General features: G+C 50.7%; 1 protein-coding gene across 2 annotated transcripts in view; it reads left to right on the forward strand.

Annotated features, from left to right (window-relative positions):
- The window catches only part of Slc12a4 (solute carrier family 12 member 4), a 36,444-nt gene extending 23,382 nt beyond the window's left edge, over positions 1-13,062 (forward strand). Inside the window, exons 7-24 of one of the 2 annotated variants that reach the window (XM_004661671.3) lie at positions 2,398-2,639; positions 2,765-2,979; positions 3,494-3,658; positions 3,738-3,836; positions 4,095-4,152; positions 4,530-4,704; positions 5,058-5,176; positions 8,660-8,758; positions 9,025-9,144; positions 9,546-9,650; positions 9,889-10,057; positions 10,316-10,511; positions 10,618-10,787; positions 10,877-11,008; positions 11,093-11,200; positions 11,932-12,116; positions 12,252-12,385; positions 12,487-13,062. In XM_004661671.3, the coding sequence (XP_004661728.1) occupies positions 2,398-2,639; positions 2,765-2,979; positions 3,494-3,658; positions 3,738-3,836; positions 4,095-4,152; positions 4,530-4,704; positions 5,058-5,176; positions 8,660-8,758; positions 9,025-9,144; positions 9,546-9,650; positions 9,889-10,057; positions 10,316-10,511; positions 10,618-10,787; positions 10,877-11,008; positions 11,093-11,200; positions 11,932-12,116; positions 12,252-12,385; positions 12,487-12,578 (2,583 nt within the window). In that variant the 3' untranslated portion in view covers positions 12,579-13,062. The remainder of the gene's footprint in view (positions 1-2,397; positions 2,640-2,764; positions 2,980-3,493; positions 3,659-3,737; positions 3,837-4,094; positions 4,153-4,529; positions 4,705-5,057; positions 5,177-8,659; positions 8,759-9,024; positions 9,145-9,545; positions 9,651-9,888; positions 10,058-10,315; positions 10,512-10,617; positions 10,788-10,876; positions 11,009-11,092; positions 11,201-11,931; positions 12,117-12,251; positions 12,386-12,486) is intronic. The other variant, XM_045148371.1, reaches the window with a different exon arrangement.
- The last annotated feature ends 57 nt before the right edge of the window (positions 13,063-13,119 follow it).

Genomic DNA, 13,119 nt, shown 5'->3' on the forward strand with positions numbered 1-13,119 from the left:
CAATGAAATGTGTCCCTTCTTCTCAATTTGTGAATTAAACCATGTAATTATATGAGCTTCAGGATGTTTATTTTGTTCTGTGGGTTATAGGGTATAATTCAATACTGTCATCATGTTGTTGGTCAAACTGTTTGTTTTTGGCCCTCCACGGGTTGGTGCCTATGTTTGGTTGATCCTCTCTTCCCTCCTAACCTTATCTTCCCTCCTCCTTCCCTCCTCCCCTCCTTCCTCCCTCCCTCCTTCTTTCTTCCCTCTTTCCTTCCTTCCTATAGTAGTTTTATTAACACAAAATTCATACCATGCAATTCATGAAATTCACCACCTATTAAAAGTGTATAACTTCGGGGCATGGTGGTACACACCTTTAATTCCAGCACTCAGGAGGCTAACATAGGAGGATCACTGTGAGTTTGAGGCTACCCTGAGACTACAGAGGGAATTCCAAGTCAGACTGAACTAGAGTAAAACCCTACCTCAAAAAAGGGGGGAGGTGGGACTGGAAAGATGATGGTTTAGTAGTTAAGACACTTGCCAGAAGAGCCAAAGGACCCAGGCTTAATTTAATTCCCCAGTAAGCCAGATACACAAGGTGGCACATGCATCTGGAGTTCGTTTGCAGTAGCTTAGAGGGCCCTGGTGCACCCATTCTCTATGTATCTGCCTCTTTCTCTCGCATGTGCTCAGTTGCTCAAATAAAATTATTTTTTTTAATTTTTTTGCGGGGGGAGGGTTCGAGGTAGAGTCTCACTCTAGCCTAGGCTGACCTAGAATTCACTGTGTAGTCTCAGGTTGGCCTCGAACTCATGACAATCCTTCTAACTCTGCCTTGCGAGTGCTGGGGTTAAAGGCATGTGTCGCCATGCCCAGCTAACAAAATTAAATTTTAAAATATTTTAAAATTTTTAAATATTTTAAAACATGTGTAACTCAGTGGTCTGAGGCAGGGGGATTACAAGTTTGAGGCCAGCATGTACTACTTAGAGAGACTATCTCACAGGAGGAGGAGGAGACAGAAGAAAAGACAGGGAGTGAGGAAGGAAGAAAAGAAGGAGCATAATGATGAGGAAGAGGGTGACAGGTCACTGTCTTTTAGTATATTCACAGGGTTGCAACCATTGCCACCATTAGTTTTAGCACCTTTTCATCGACCTAAGAAACCCTATTAAAAGTACTCTCCTGGGGCTGGGGAGATGGCTCAGTGGTTAAAGGTGCTTGCTACCAAAGCTTGCATAGGTTCAGTTCCCCAGTGCTCACATAGGGCGGCTAGATACACAACGTAGTACATGCATCTGGACTTTGCAGTGACAAGATCCCCTGATATGCCCATGTTCGTGTCTCCTCTCTCCCTCCCTCCTTCCCCCTCCCTCCCTCCCTCTCTCTCTCTCTCTCTCTCTCTTTGCTTACAAATAAATAAATAAAATTGGGGTGGACAGAGAAGTACTTTACATAAACTCAGAGTGGCAGAGCACATCTTTAATCCCAGCACTTGGGAGGCTGAAGTGGGACGATCACCATAAGCTCAAGGACAAACTTAGAATACAGAGCAAGGAGATTCCAGTTAGCTAGAGTGAGATACTGCCTTGAAAAAAAGAAGAGGAGGGGGAGAAAGAAGAAGTAGTTATTCCTTTCCCTTTCCCCCTAGACTTTATTTTCTTTTCCGAGGTAGGGTCTCACCTGGAATTCACTATGGAGTCTCAAGGTAACCTCAAACTCATGCAATCCTCCTACCTCTCCCTCCTGGGTGCTGTGATTAAAGGCGTGCACCACCACACCCTGCTTCCTCCAGACTTTGACAGCCACTAATCCGCTTTCTTTGTCTCTGAACATTTCTTTCTTTCTTTTTTTTTTTCAAATTCATTTTATTTTCACAATTTTTATTAACATTTTCCATGATTATAAAAAAATATCCCATGGTAATACCCTCCCTCTCCCCCCCCACTTTCCCCTTTGAAATTCCATTCTCCATCATATTACCTCCCCATCTCAATCATTGGACTTACATATATACAATACCAATCTATTAAGTACCCTCCTCCCTTTCTTTCTCTTCCCTTTATATCTCCTTTTTAACTTACTGGCCTCTGCTACTAAAGGACATTTCTTGTATGTGGAATCATTCAATATGTGGTCCTCTGACACTGGCTTCTTTCATATATGTTTTTGTTTTGTTTGTTTCAAGGTAGGGTCTCACTCTAGCCCAGGCTGACCTGGAATTCACTGTGTAGTCTTAGGGTAGCCTAGAATTCACAGTGATCCTACCTCTGCCTCCCAAGTGCTGGGGTTAAAGGCATGTGCCACCACGCCCAGCTAGATATACTTTTAAAAGAAAACCAAAATGACAGGTTTCACATCCCAAATAGAAAAATTGAACCCAGTACTTTTGTGTTCTTCTTCCAGACCTACATTGCCCCGCCAGCTGCCATTTTTCAGCCGTCAGGCACTCATGATATGTCAAGTGCCACCTTGAATAATATGCGGGTATATGGGACCATTTTTCTGACTTTCATGACACTGGTGGTGTTTGTTGGTGTCAAATATGTGAACAAATTTGCCTCACTTTTCCTGGCCTGTGTGATCATCTCCATCCTTTCCATCTATGCTGGAGGCATCAAGTCTATTTTTGACCCTCCTGTGTTTCCGTAAGTAACTCAAGCATTTGTCCAGGCATTGCACTGACATCCCTTCTAAGCAGATAGTCAGGATTGCTGGGTGGGATCAGGCTGGAACAGCAACTGAGCAGATGCCAATGCTTCTGTCCTTGCAGGGTATGCATGCTGGGCAACAGGACCCTCTCTCGGGACCAGTTTGACATCTGCGCCAAGACAGTTGTGACAGACAATGAGACAGTGACCACTCAGTTGTGGAGTTTCTTCTGTCACAGCCCCAACCTAACTGCTGACTCCTGTGACCCCTACTTCCTGCTCAACAATGTGACTGAGATCCCTGGCATACCTGGGGCAGCAGCTGGTGTTCTCCAGGGTGGGTCCTCCCTCCTGTCTTCCTTGCCTCCAGCCCACAGGCTGAACAGGAAAGTGGAGGACAGAGCTGTCCTTGTGTGGCCAGCTAAGGAATGGGGGCATGTCTGGCTGCTTTCCCAGCTCAGCAGTGTCCTCTTAGCCTGGCTCCTGGCTGCTGAGTTTTGGGTGAACAGAGCCTGCTTGGTCAGCATCCCAGGCTTGCAGCAGCCCCTGGAAAATTTTGGCCACTCCTCTCTCCCTGGCCACCAGGCCCATGGTGCTGCATGGAGATGTTCCCACAGAAGTCATAAAGGTCCTTTGTGTGGGAGGCAGGCAGCAGTGAGTCTCGGGCTGATGGTGGTTCAGTCACCTTTGTCTATCAGAGTTCTAACAGGAAAGCTTCCTCTGTGGCAGACACTGGAGACATTGGACTCAAGCTGTCCCCAAAGTCCTCAGAGCTTCCCTGCACCTGCAGCCTCTGCAGCTGCCCTGAGGAGGTTGGTGGGACTGTGGTGGTAATGATCTTGCCCCTGCAGAAAACCTGTGGAGTGCCTACCTGGAGAAGGGTGAGATTGTGGAAAAGCGCGGACTGCCCTCCACCGACACTGTTGGACTGAAGGAGAGCCTGTCCCTGTATGTGGTGGCTGACATTGCCACATCCTTCACCGTGCTGGTTGGCATCTTCTTCCCCTCGGTAACAGGTGAGCCCCTCATGCCCACCCCCTCAGCTCTGCCCTAAATCCTGGGGAACCCCTGAGGGAGTCTCATCTGTTTTCGGAGGCATTATGGCTGGCTCAAACCGCTCTGGGGACCTCCGTGACGCCCAGAAGTCTATCCCGGTGGGGACCATCCTGGCCATCATCACCACTTCCCTTGTGTGTATCCTTCCCAGGCCTGGGTCAGGGGAGGGGCTGGGCATCAGAAGGGAATTGAGGGTGTGTAAGTCACCAGCTGGCACGCAGAGACCCCACACACACACACTCGAGCATGCGCACTCTTGAGGTGTGTGCACGTGCACACCGTGGGACCCTCGGTGGCGTGGCGGCTGGAGCTGGGGTGGTAGGAACGCTAAGGTCCTGTGGGGAATGAGCGGAGGCTGCAGTGTGGTGGAAGTCTAGCTTCCTTGACACAGCGCAGACTTCAGCAGTGTGATTCTCTTTGGCGCCTGCATCGAGGGCGTGGTGCTCCGGGACAAGTGAGTGAGCTACGCCCCCCGCCCCCCACCTTGTAGCCATGGTTCAGATTTTGCCTCTCCTCATGCCAGCCTCCTTCACCATGGTTCCACACATCTCAGGCAGCTGACTGCCAAGCAGTGGTTTGTGCCACCACATGGGTCAGACTCCCACCCTCTCAAGCACTTTTGCTTTTGAGGGGATGGTGACCTTAAGATCTAGGATAGGACAAAAGGCAAGGATACAAGGGTAGGGATTGGCAACTGGCCTCCACGAAAGGCCAGAGTTCTCCCTCCTCACTCACCCTTGACATCTCTTACTTTGGGTGGCCCCACCTAGGGACTGTGGGGGTGGGGGGGTTCTTCTTATCAGGAGCATGGTCTGAGCCTGGCCCTTGCAGGTACGGTGATGGTGTCAGCAGGAATCTGGTGGTGGGCACCTTGGCCTGGCCTTCACCCTGGGTCATCGTCGTTGGCTCCTTCTTCTCAACATGTGGTGCTGGCCTGCAGAGCCTCACTGGGGCACCACGCCTGTTGCAGGCCATTGCCAAAGATAACATCATCCCCTTCCTCCGGGTGAGCCCTTCCACATGCCCCCATGACTTCGCTGTGCTTAGCCTTTCACCCTAGCGAGGAGGAGAGATAGGGAAGCGGGTTCCGCTTGGCCTGCCCACAGTGACCCCAGGGCTGAACACTGGCCTGGTCTTGCCTGTTATTTATTACAGTGCTGCTTAGGCCTAGAATCCTCCCAGCGTGTCTGTGGTTTGTCCAGAGCAGAGTCCTGGACGGCAGGCTCGGGGAAACTGGTGCACCTTATGAGTCCACGCAGAAAGCCATGGGACTGGAACCTGGGGGGCAACTTAGACCAGCTTGGGGTTCCAGGTGTAGGAGTGGAGTGGTAGAAGCAGCTCTTTGTGTGGTGCCTACAGGTGTTTGGTCACGGGAAAGCAAATGGGGAACCAACGTGGGCACTCCTCTTGACAGCACTCATCGCTGAGCTGGGCATCCTCATCGCCTCCCTCGACATGGTGGCCCCCATTCTGTCCATGTGAGCTGGGGGTCAGGGCAAGGGATGGTATTGGGAAAAGCTCCTTGAACCCTAGTGACCTTCAGGTGAGGGGCCCAGCACCTCCCTAGGACCCAGCCCCATGTCTAGGGATGCCATTAGGAGAACATTCTGGGGCTATATGGGGAGATGATGACTGGTGGCACCCAGCTAACCCTGCTTTCAGAAGCCAGCCTGGCACCTCCACAGAAGCTGAGGAAGCCAACAGGCCATGTGCCCCACAGTGAGAGACTGCCTGGAGCAGGAGGCCAACAGACTCCCACCCCTGACAGCACCTAATCCCTTGTGTTTTAACCACCCCATTCCTCATTTTCAAAGTTATCTGCTTTTGTTTTATTTTTTTTTAATATTTTATTTATTTATTTGAGAGAAAGAGGCAGATAGAGAATAGGTGCACCAGGGCCTCCATCCACTGCAATTGAACTCCAAATACATGCATCACCTTGCTCATCTGGCTTACTGGTACTGGAGAATTGAACCTGGGTCCTTAGGCTTCACAGGCAAGCATCTTAACCAGTAAGCCATCTCTCCAGCCCTGCTTTTATTTTTATAAAATATTTTTAAACTTTTTATATTTATTTACTGGAGACAGGCAGATAGAAACAGAAAGAATGGGCACACCAGGGTCTCTAGTCACTGCACACGAACTCCAGATGCCTATGCCATTTGTGGGTCTGTTCTAGGGGAATTGAAACTTTGGCTTTGCAGGCAAGCACCTTAACCACTAAGCCATCCCTCCAGCTCCCCCCCCCCCTTTTTTGTTTTTCAAGGTAGGGTCTCACTCTAACCCAGGCTGACCTGGAGTTCACTATATAGTCTCAGGTAGCCTTGAACTCACAGTGATCCTATTACCTCTGCCTCCCGAGTGCTAGGATTAAAGGCATATGCCGCCACACCTAGCATTTTTACTTGTTGTTTTTTGCTTTTTGAGGTAGGGTCTCACCCCAGGCTGGTATTCACTATGTAGTCTCAGGATGGCCTTGAACTCGTGGTGATCGTCCGACCTCTGCCTCAGATGTGCACTACCACGCCCAGCCAGTTATTTGCTTTTAAAGTCTGGAAGCAGCTGAGTAAATGAGTGTGCCAATACCTTCCAAGCAGTAGTGGGTTTGTGGTAGTTCCCAGAAGTCCCTGCAGCCGTTTCTGTCTGCCTACGTTGGGCTCGTCACACATTCTGCTCCACGACTATGGTCCTTGCTTGCTCAGCTGTGAAGGGTCCACACTTCACTGCCCAGTCAGCTTCTACACCAAAGGAGGCTGCCTTCTTCCAAAGCAGCCTTCACCCCTGCTCACTGCCAGGTCTGTTACATCTGTGCTCTCTAGCATTCCTTACGCCTCACAGAAGTTCACACCTCAAACGATACAGTTGTTTTGAGTGGTGATTTCTGTTGCCTTAATAGTTCAGCCTTTACCAAATAGCTTTTGCTGGCAATCCCTGCTGCAACTTACCTTCTCATGGGATTCCCTGCTTCCTGATATCTCTGTCTCAAGAGTCCTCCTGCCTTCTTTTTCTTCCTTGTTTTCTTTTTTTTAATTTGTTTATTTGCAAGCAGAGAGATACAAAGAGAGAGAGAGAGAGAGAGAGCATGTGCCAGGGCCTTTAGCCACTGCAAACAAACTCCAGATGCATGTGCCATGCCGACTTGTGTATCTGGCTTTACGTAGGTACTGGGGTCCTCAAATCCAGGTTGTTAGGCTCTGCAGGCAAGCACCTTAACCACTGAGACATTTCTCCAGCAATGTTCTTTGGTTTGTTTTTTTTTTTTGTTTTTTTTTTTTTTGTTTTGTTTTGTTTTGTTTTGTTTTTTATAAAGGAAGGATATATTTTGGGAATTTTTCCCTAGGAATGGTAGTATTTCTGTTTTAATTTTTTTTATTTTTATTTATTTATTTGAGAGCAACAGACAGAGAGAGAAAGAGGGAGAGAGAGAGAGAGAGAGAGAGAGAGAGAGAGAGAGAGAATGGGCACGCCAGGGCCTCTAGCCACTGCAAACGAACTCCAGATGCGTGCACCCTCTTGTGCATCTGGTTAAAGTGAGTCCTGGGGAACCGAGCCTCGAACTGGGGTTCTTAGGCTTCACAGGCAAGTGCTTAACCGCTAAGCCATCTCCAGCCCTGGGTTTCTTTTGTTTGGTTTTTCTTTTGGTTTTTTGAGGTAGGGTCACACTCTAGCCCAGGCTGACCTCGAACTCACAGTGATCCTCCTAGCTCTGCCTCCCAAGTGCTGGTATTAAAGGTGTACACTGTCACTCCTGGCTCTGCCTTTAAATACACACACACACACACACACATATATACACACATACATATATATGTGTGTGTGTGTGTATGTATGTGTGTGTGTGTGTATTTATTTATTTATTTATTTATTTATTTATTTTGTGTGTGTTTGCACCAGAGTGTCCTGCCACTCACTGCAAATGAAAACCATGATGCTTGTGCCACTTTTTGCATACCACTTTATGTGGGTGTTAGAGAATTGAACCCAGGTCGTAGGCTTTACAAGCAAGCACCTTTAACCACTGAACCATTTCCCCAGCTCCCTGCTTTATATATATATATATATATATATATATATATAACTTTTCCCCCCGTGGTATGGTTTCACTCTAGCCCAAGCTGACCTGAAATTCACTTCATAACCTCGGCGTGGCCTTGAACTCACAGCAGTCCTCCTACACCTCAGTCTCCCAATTTCTGGGGTTAAAGGCATGTGCCACCACACTCAGCTTAAAAAATATTTTTATTAGAGCTGGAAAGATGTCTTAGAAGTGAAGGTGCTTGCCTGCAAAGCCTAAGGACCCAGGTTCAATTCCCCAGTCCTTAGGTTTTTCAGGCAAGTGCCTTCACTGCTGACCCATCTCTCCAGCCCTCACCTGTCTCTTAATTTAGTGTGTTTACATGATCCTTGACATCTTTTTCTTACTTGCCCCTGCCCACACATGCATGACAGGTTCCTGTCCAACTGGTCACCAAGGCCAGTGGCCTAAACATAATCTTGCCATTTTTCACACTAAGCCCTCCCTAGCATTCCTCGATAGTGTCCTATTCTTCTATCTTGGTTTTCTTTTCTTTTGGTTTTTTTGAGGTTAGGGTCTTGTTCTAGCCCAGGCTGACCTAGAATTCATTGTGGAGTCTCAGGCTGGCCTCGAACTCACGGCAGTCCTCCTACCTCTGCCTCCTGAGTGCTGGGACTAAAGGCGTGTGCCACCACGCCCGGCTCTGTCTTGCTTTTCTCAGACTGCATCCCCTTCCCACCTCTGCTGGTGAGTGCTTGCCTGCCTTCTGCCACCTGGGTCTGAGAACTTCTTGGGTATAGTCCCATCTGCATCAGACCATAGAAATGATCACCTGGGAGTTAGAAGCCTTGGTGTGGCCCAGATTGTGGTCCAGGCCCAGCTCGATATCCGACCCCTGGAGGTACCAAGGAGGCTGCTCTGCACCAATCACCTTTTGGTGCTACAGGTTCTTTCTGATGTGTTACCTGTTCGTGAACCTGGCCTGTGCTGTGCAGACACTCCTAAGGACTCCCAACTGGCGACCTCGGTTTAAATACTATCACTGGTGAGTGCCTACTGCACCCCCAAGACAAGCACCCTGACATGAGAAATATTGGGGAAGCTGTACCCTCATTCTAAAGGAAGTTTTGAGTTTCCTGGGCAGCTTTTACTCTTGATGAAACACTGTGGGGAGGGAGATTATATACTGGGGGAGGGAGTGACCTGTTTCTTACACTTAACTTGTGACTGGGGGAACCTCTCAGGGCTACCAAAGCATGGGACAGACTATGGCCTGGTGCCCTGATTCTTGTCCTCCCACCTCTGGCCCAGGGCACTGTCTTTCCTAGGGATGAGCCTCTGCCTGGCCCTTATGTTTGTCTCCTCCTGGTATTACGCTCTGGTTGCCATGCTCATCGCGGGCATGATCTACAAGTACATCGAGTACCAGGGGTGAGTGGGGGACTGCTGCTCAGAGGCTGTCTCTATCCTGGACAGCACGGAAGAAAGCGACTGGTTGAGCAGCTGGATGGTCTGATGGTTGGGTTGGCAGGGAACTGGGCCACTTTTGCTTCTACCATGGGTGTTTGACCTTGGGGGCGGGGGCTATGAATCAGGGCCTGGCCCTCTCCCATCCCGTATTACATAGAAATCTCTGGGCTAGGGGTGTAGCTCAATGTTAGAGCACTTGCTTAGCCTGAGTGAGGCCTTGGGTTCAATCCCCAGCATTGAAAGAGGTGGAGGGGGAGGAGGGGGAAGCAGGGAGGGAAGAAAGAAGAAAAAAGAAAGGGAGGAAGAAGAGAGAAAAGCAAGGGAAATTTCTGAGGTTCACTAGCTTGTGGTGGCATCTGTAGGGCTGAGAAGGAGTGGGGTGATGGGATCCGAGGCCTGTCCCTGAGTGCTGCTCGCTATGCACTGTTGAGGCTGGAGGAGGGGCCTCCTCACACCAAGAACTGGCGGTAAGTTCGTGCCTAGACCGGCAGGGGCCAGCTCAAGCTTCTTAGGAGCACTGGGAGGGCGGGAGGGTCTATAGGTCCCCCCGACCAGGGTTGCCAGTGGCACCCTCCTGCTTGCTGAGTCCTTAGGTCTGTGTTACCCAAGTTTGTGGGGGCCCACATTCTGAAAAGGGAAAAGAGGAGGGCTTCTTGGAAAAGCCTGGCCCTGATCTCAGTCTGCATCACCGTGTGACCACTGCAGGCCTCAGCTCCTGGTGCTGCTGAAGCTGGACGAGGACCTTCACGTGAAGTACCCTCGCCTCCTCACCTTTGCCTCCCAGCTGAAGGCTGGCAAGGGCCTGACGATCGTTGGCTCCGTCATCCAGGGCAGCTTCTTGGAAAGCTATGGCGAGGCCCAGGCTGCCGAGCAGGTGCCCAGCAGGAGTAGGGAGGAGCTGAGCCAGAACATTTATTTCTGGCCTGCCGTGGGCATGTAGGGGAAGGAAACCATCCTGGCCAATGTGACTAGCCAGGTGCGCAGCACTGCTGCCATCATGAAAACATGGCAAGATTGTGGGTGGGCACATTGCTCCAGTCCCTCCCCTACTGATCCTAGGGTTCTGGGAGGGATCCCAACAAAGGGGAGAAGCTTGTCGCCTTGCTTTCTGATGCCAGTGTATTCCCCACAGACAATCAAGAACATGATGGAAATTGAGAAAGTAAAAGGCTTCTGCCAGGTAGTGGTGGCCAGCAAGGTGCGTGAGGGGCTGGCCCACCTCATCCAGTCTTGCGGCTTGGGCGGCATGAGACATAACTCCGTGGTGCTGGGCTGGCCGTACGGCTGGCGACAGAGCGAGGACCCACGTGCCTGGAAGACCTTTATTGGTGTGTGAGGGTCTGGCACTTCAGCTGGACCGAGGGCCAGGGTTAAGTGAGGTGGCAGAGGCTGGAGGGCCACAGGCTGTCAGTGAGCAGTGCCCCTCCTCCCTAGACACCGTGCGTTGCACCACAGCTGCCCACCTGGCCCTGCTCGTGCCCAAGAACATAGCTTTCTATCCCAGCAACCATGAGCGTTACCTGGAGGGCCACATCGATGTGTGGTGGATTGTGCACGACGGAGGCATGCTTATGCTTTTGCCCTTCCTGCTGCGCCAGCACAAGGTGCGCCAGGCTGTTGGGTGTGGGTGAGAGCGGCTGGACCCTTGGAGGGTTAGGTATGACTCAACCACTCCCCTGACCCATTGCTACAGGTTTGGAGGAAGTGCCGGATGCGTATCTTCACAGTGGCACAGATGGATGACAACAGTATCCAGATGAAGAAAGACCTGGCCATTTTCCTGTACCACCTTCGCCTTGAGGCAGAAGTGGAGGTGGTAGAGATGGTGAGCTGCCTGCCCTGCCCTGCCCTGACCCTGAGGACCCCGAACACCGTACAGCCCAGTCATCACCGCTTCCCCTCTCCCCAGCATAACAGTGACATCTCTGCCTATACCTACGAGCGCACCCTGATGATGGAGCAGCGGTCTCAGATGCTGCGGCAGATGAGGCTAACCAAAACGGAACGCGAGCGGGAGGTCAGTAGATGCCTTGGTTCAGGCCTGGGGGGCAGGGCCAGTGTCAGGCCTTTGGAGACAGCAACAGGTAGGAGCATCAGAATGACTCACTTGGCCAGACATGGTGACTCTCATCTGTAATCTCAGCATTCAGGAGGCTAAAGCAAAAGAATTGCCACAAGTTGATGGCCAGCCTGAGCCACAGTGTGAGATCCTATTTTAAAAAAAAGAGAAAAAAAGCTGGGCTTGATGGCTCTGCCTGTAATGTCAGCACTAGGAGGACTGAGCGGGGATAATCACCAGAGTTTGAGGCCAGTCAGGATTAAAAGAATGGTAAGAAGCCAGGAATGGTGGCACACGCCTTTAATCTTAGCACTCGGGAGGCAGAGGTGGGAGGATTGCCGAGAGTTTGATGCCACCCTGAGACTACATAGTGAATTCCAGGGCTAGCCTGAACTAGAGTGAGACCCTACCTTGAAAAAAAACAAAGAACAAAAAATAGGGAAGAAAAAGGTGGACAGTGCTCCTAAAGAACAACATGTGAATGTTCTCTGGCCTCCCTACATGCATGCCTGTTCTCTCTCTCTCTATTAAATAAAATATTTTTATAGATATTAATACACACACACATATATATACACCTCATCTGTCCCATTTGAACCAGTGACCATTTCCTGGAGGCAGAGACATGTAGAGCCATCCAGGACCCCCTTTCTCAGGCCACCAAACCTACTTCCTGTGGTTATCCTCAGGCTCAGCTGGTCAAGGACAGGCACTCAGCCCTGCGGCTAGAAAGCCTTTACTCTGATGAGGAAGAGGAGTCTGCAGCAGGGACTGACAAGATCCAGATGACATGGACCCGCGACAAATACATGACTGAGCCCTGGGACCCCAGTCATGCCCCTGACAACTTCCGGGAACTGGTGCACATTAAGCCGTGAGTGCAGACCCAGCATCTTAGGGTCTGGTATAGAGGTGGGTGAGGGCAGGCAAGCTGTACCATCCCCGTGCCAGGGATGGAGACCTTACTAGGAGGATCTCAGCGGCTTGTGATCAGCTGCATTTTCTGCAGGGACCAGTCCAACGTGAGGCGCATGCATACTGCTGTGAAACTCAATGAAGTCATTGTCACACGCTCCCATGATGCTCGTCTGGTCTTACTGAACATGCCGGGCCCACCAAAGAACAGTGAGGGCGATGAGAACTGTATCCTTGCGTGGAAAGACTGACAGTGGGAGCTGTCTGGGTGGGAGTGGCTCCGGCTGCCCGCTGGCCTTGCGCTACCTCCTTGACCTGGTGTTCTGCAGACATGGAATTTCTTGAGGTGCTCACTGAGGGCCTGGAGCGAGTGCTGTTGGTGCGTGGCGGTGGCCGGGAAGTCATCACTATCTACTCTTGAGCCCAGTGTAGTCTTGTGGCCTGAAGTGGGGGTATCCAGAGCAGCAGTCCCCACCCCATACTTATTTGCCAGTTCTCTTTTGTCCAGCCTGGCCTTGGACCAGCTTTGCTAGGTCTCCTGGGGAACAAAGCCTGGGCCTGGCAATGGAGATGGATCCGAGGTCTTCTGTAGGACCCTGGGAGGTTTGGGGAGTTTCCCCTTCAATACCCCAGTAAGTCTGCCCTGGCTAGAGAAGACTGATAGGGGCTGATGTGGGGTTTGAAGGCCTAGCCTGGCCCAGAAACACTATTTATTGTATATTTATTGTTTGGATGTCACCAGCAGAGAAAAGGGGAAAGGCAGCAAGGGAGGGAGTTGAGCCTGGCCTGCCCGCTGGAAACCCTGGCTCAGGATCCTGTGGGCAGGGACCCCCCATCAAGCCAAGCGGAATAGAGCTGGCCAAGCTGAGCCTGACTTTTTTCAATAAAACATTGTGTACTTCTGGGCCTCCTGCTGCTCCAGCTCTGTTTCCCCTGGCGCCAACGGAAGAAAGAACTGAACC

Source organism: Jaculus jaculus, chromosome 1 (genome assembly GCF_020740685.1).
Source record: "Jaculus jaculus isolate mJacJac1 chromosome 1, mJacJac1.mat.Y.cur, whole genome shotgun sequence".
In the NCBI taxonomy this organism is placed as follows: domain Eukaryota; kingdom Metazoa; phylum Chordata; class Mammalia; order Rodentia; family Dipodidae; genus Jaculus; species Jaculus jaculus.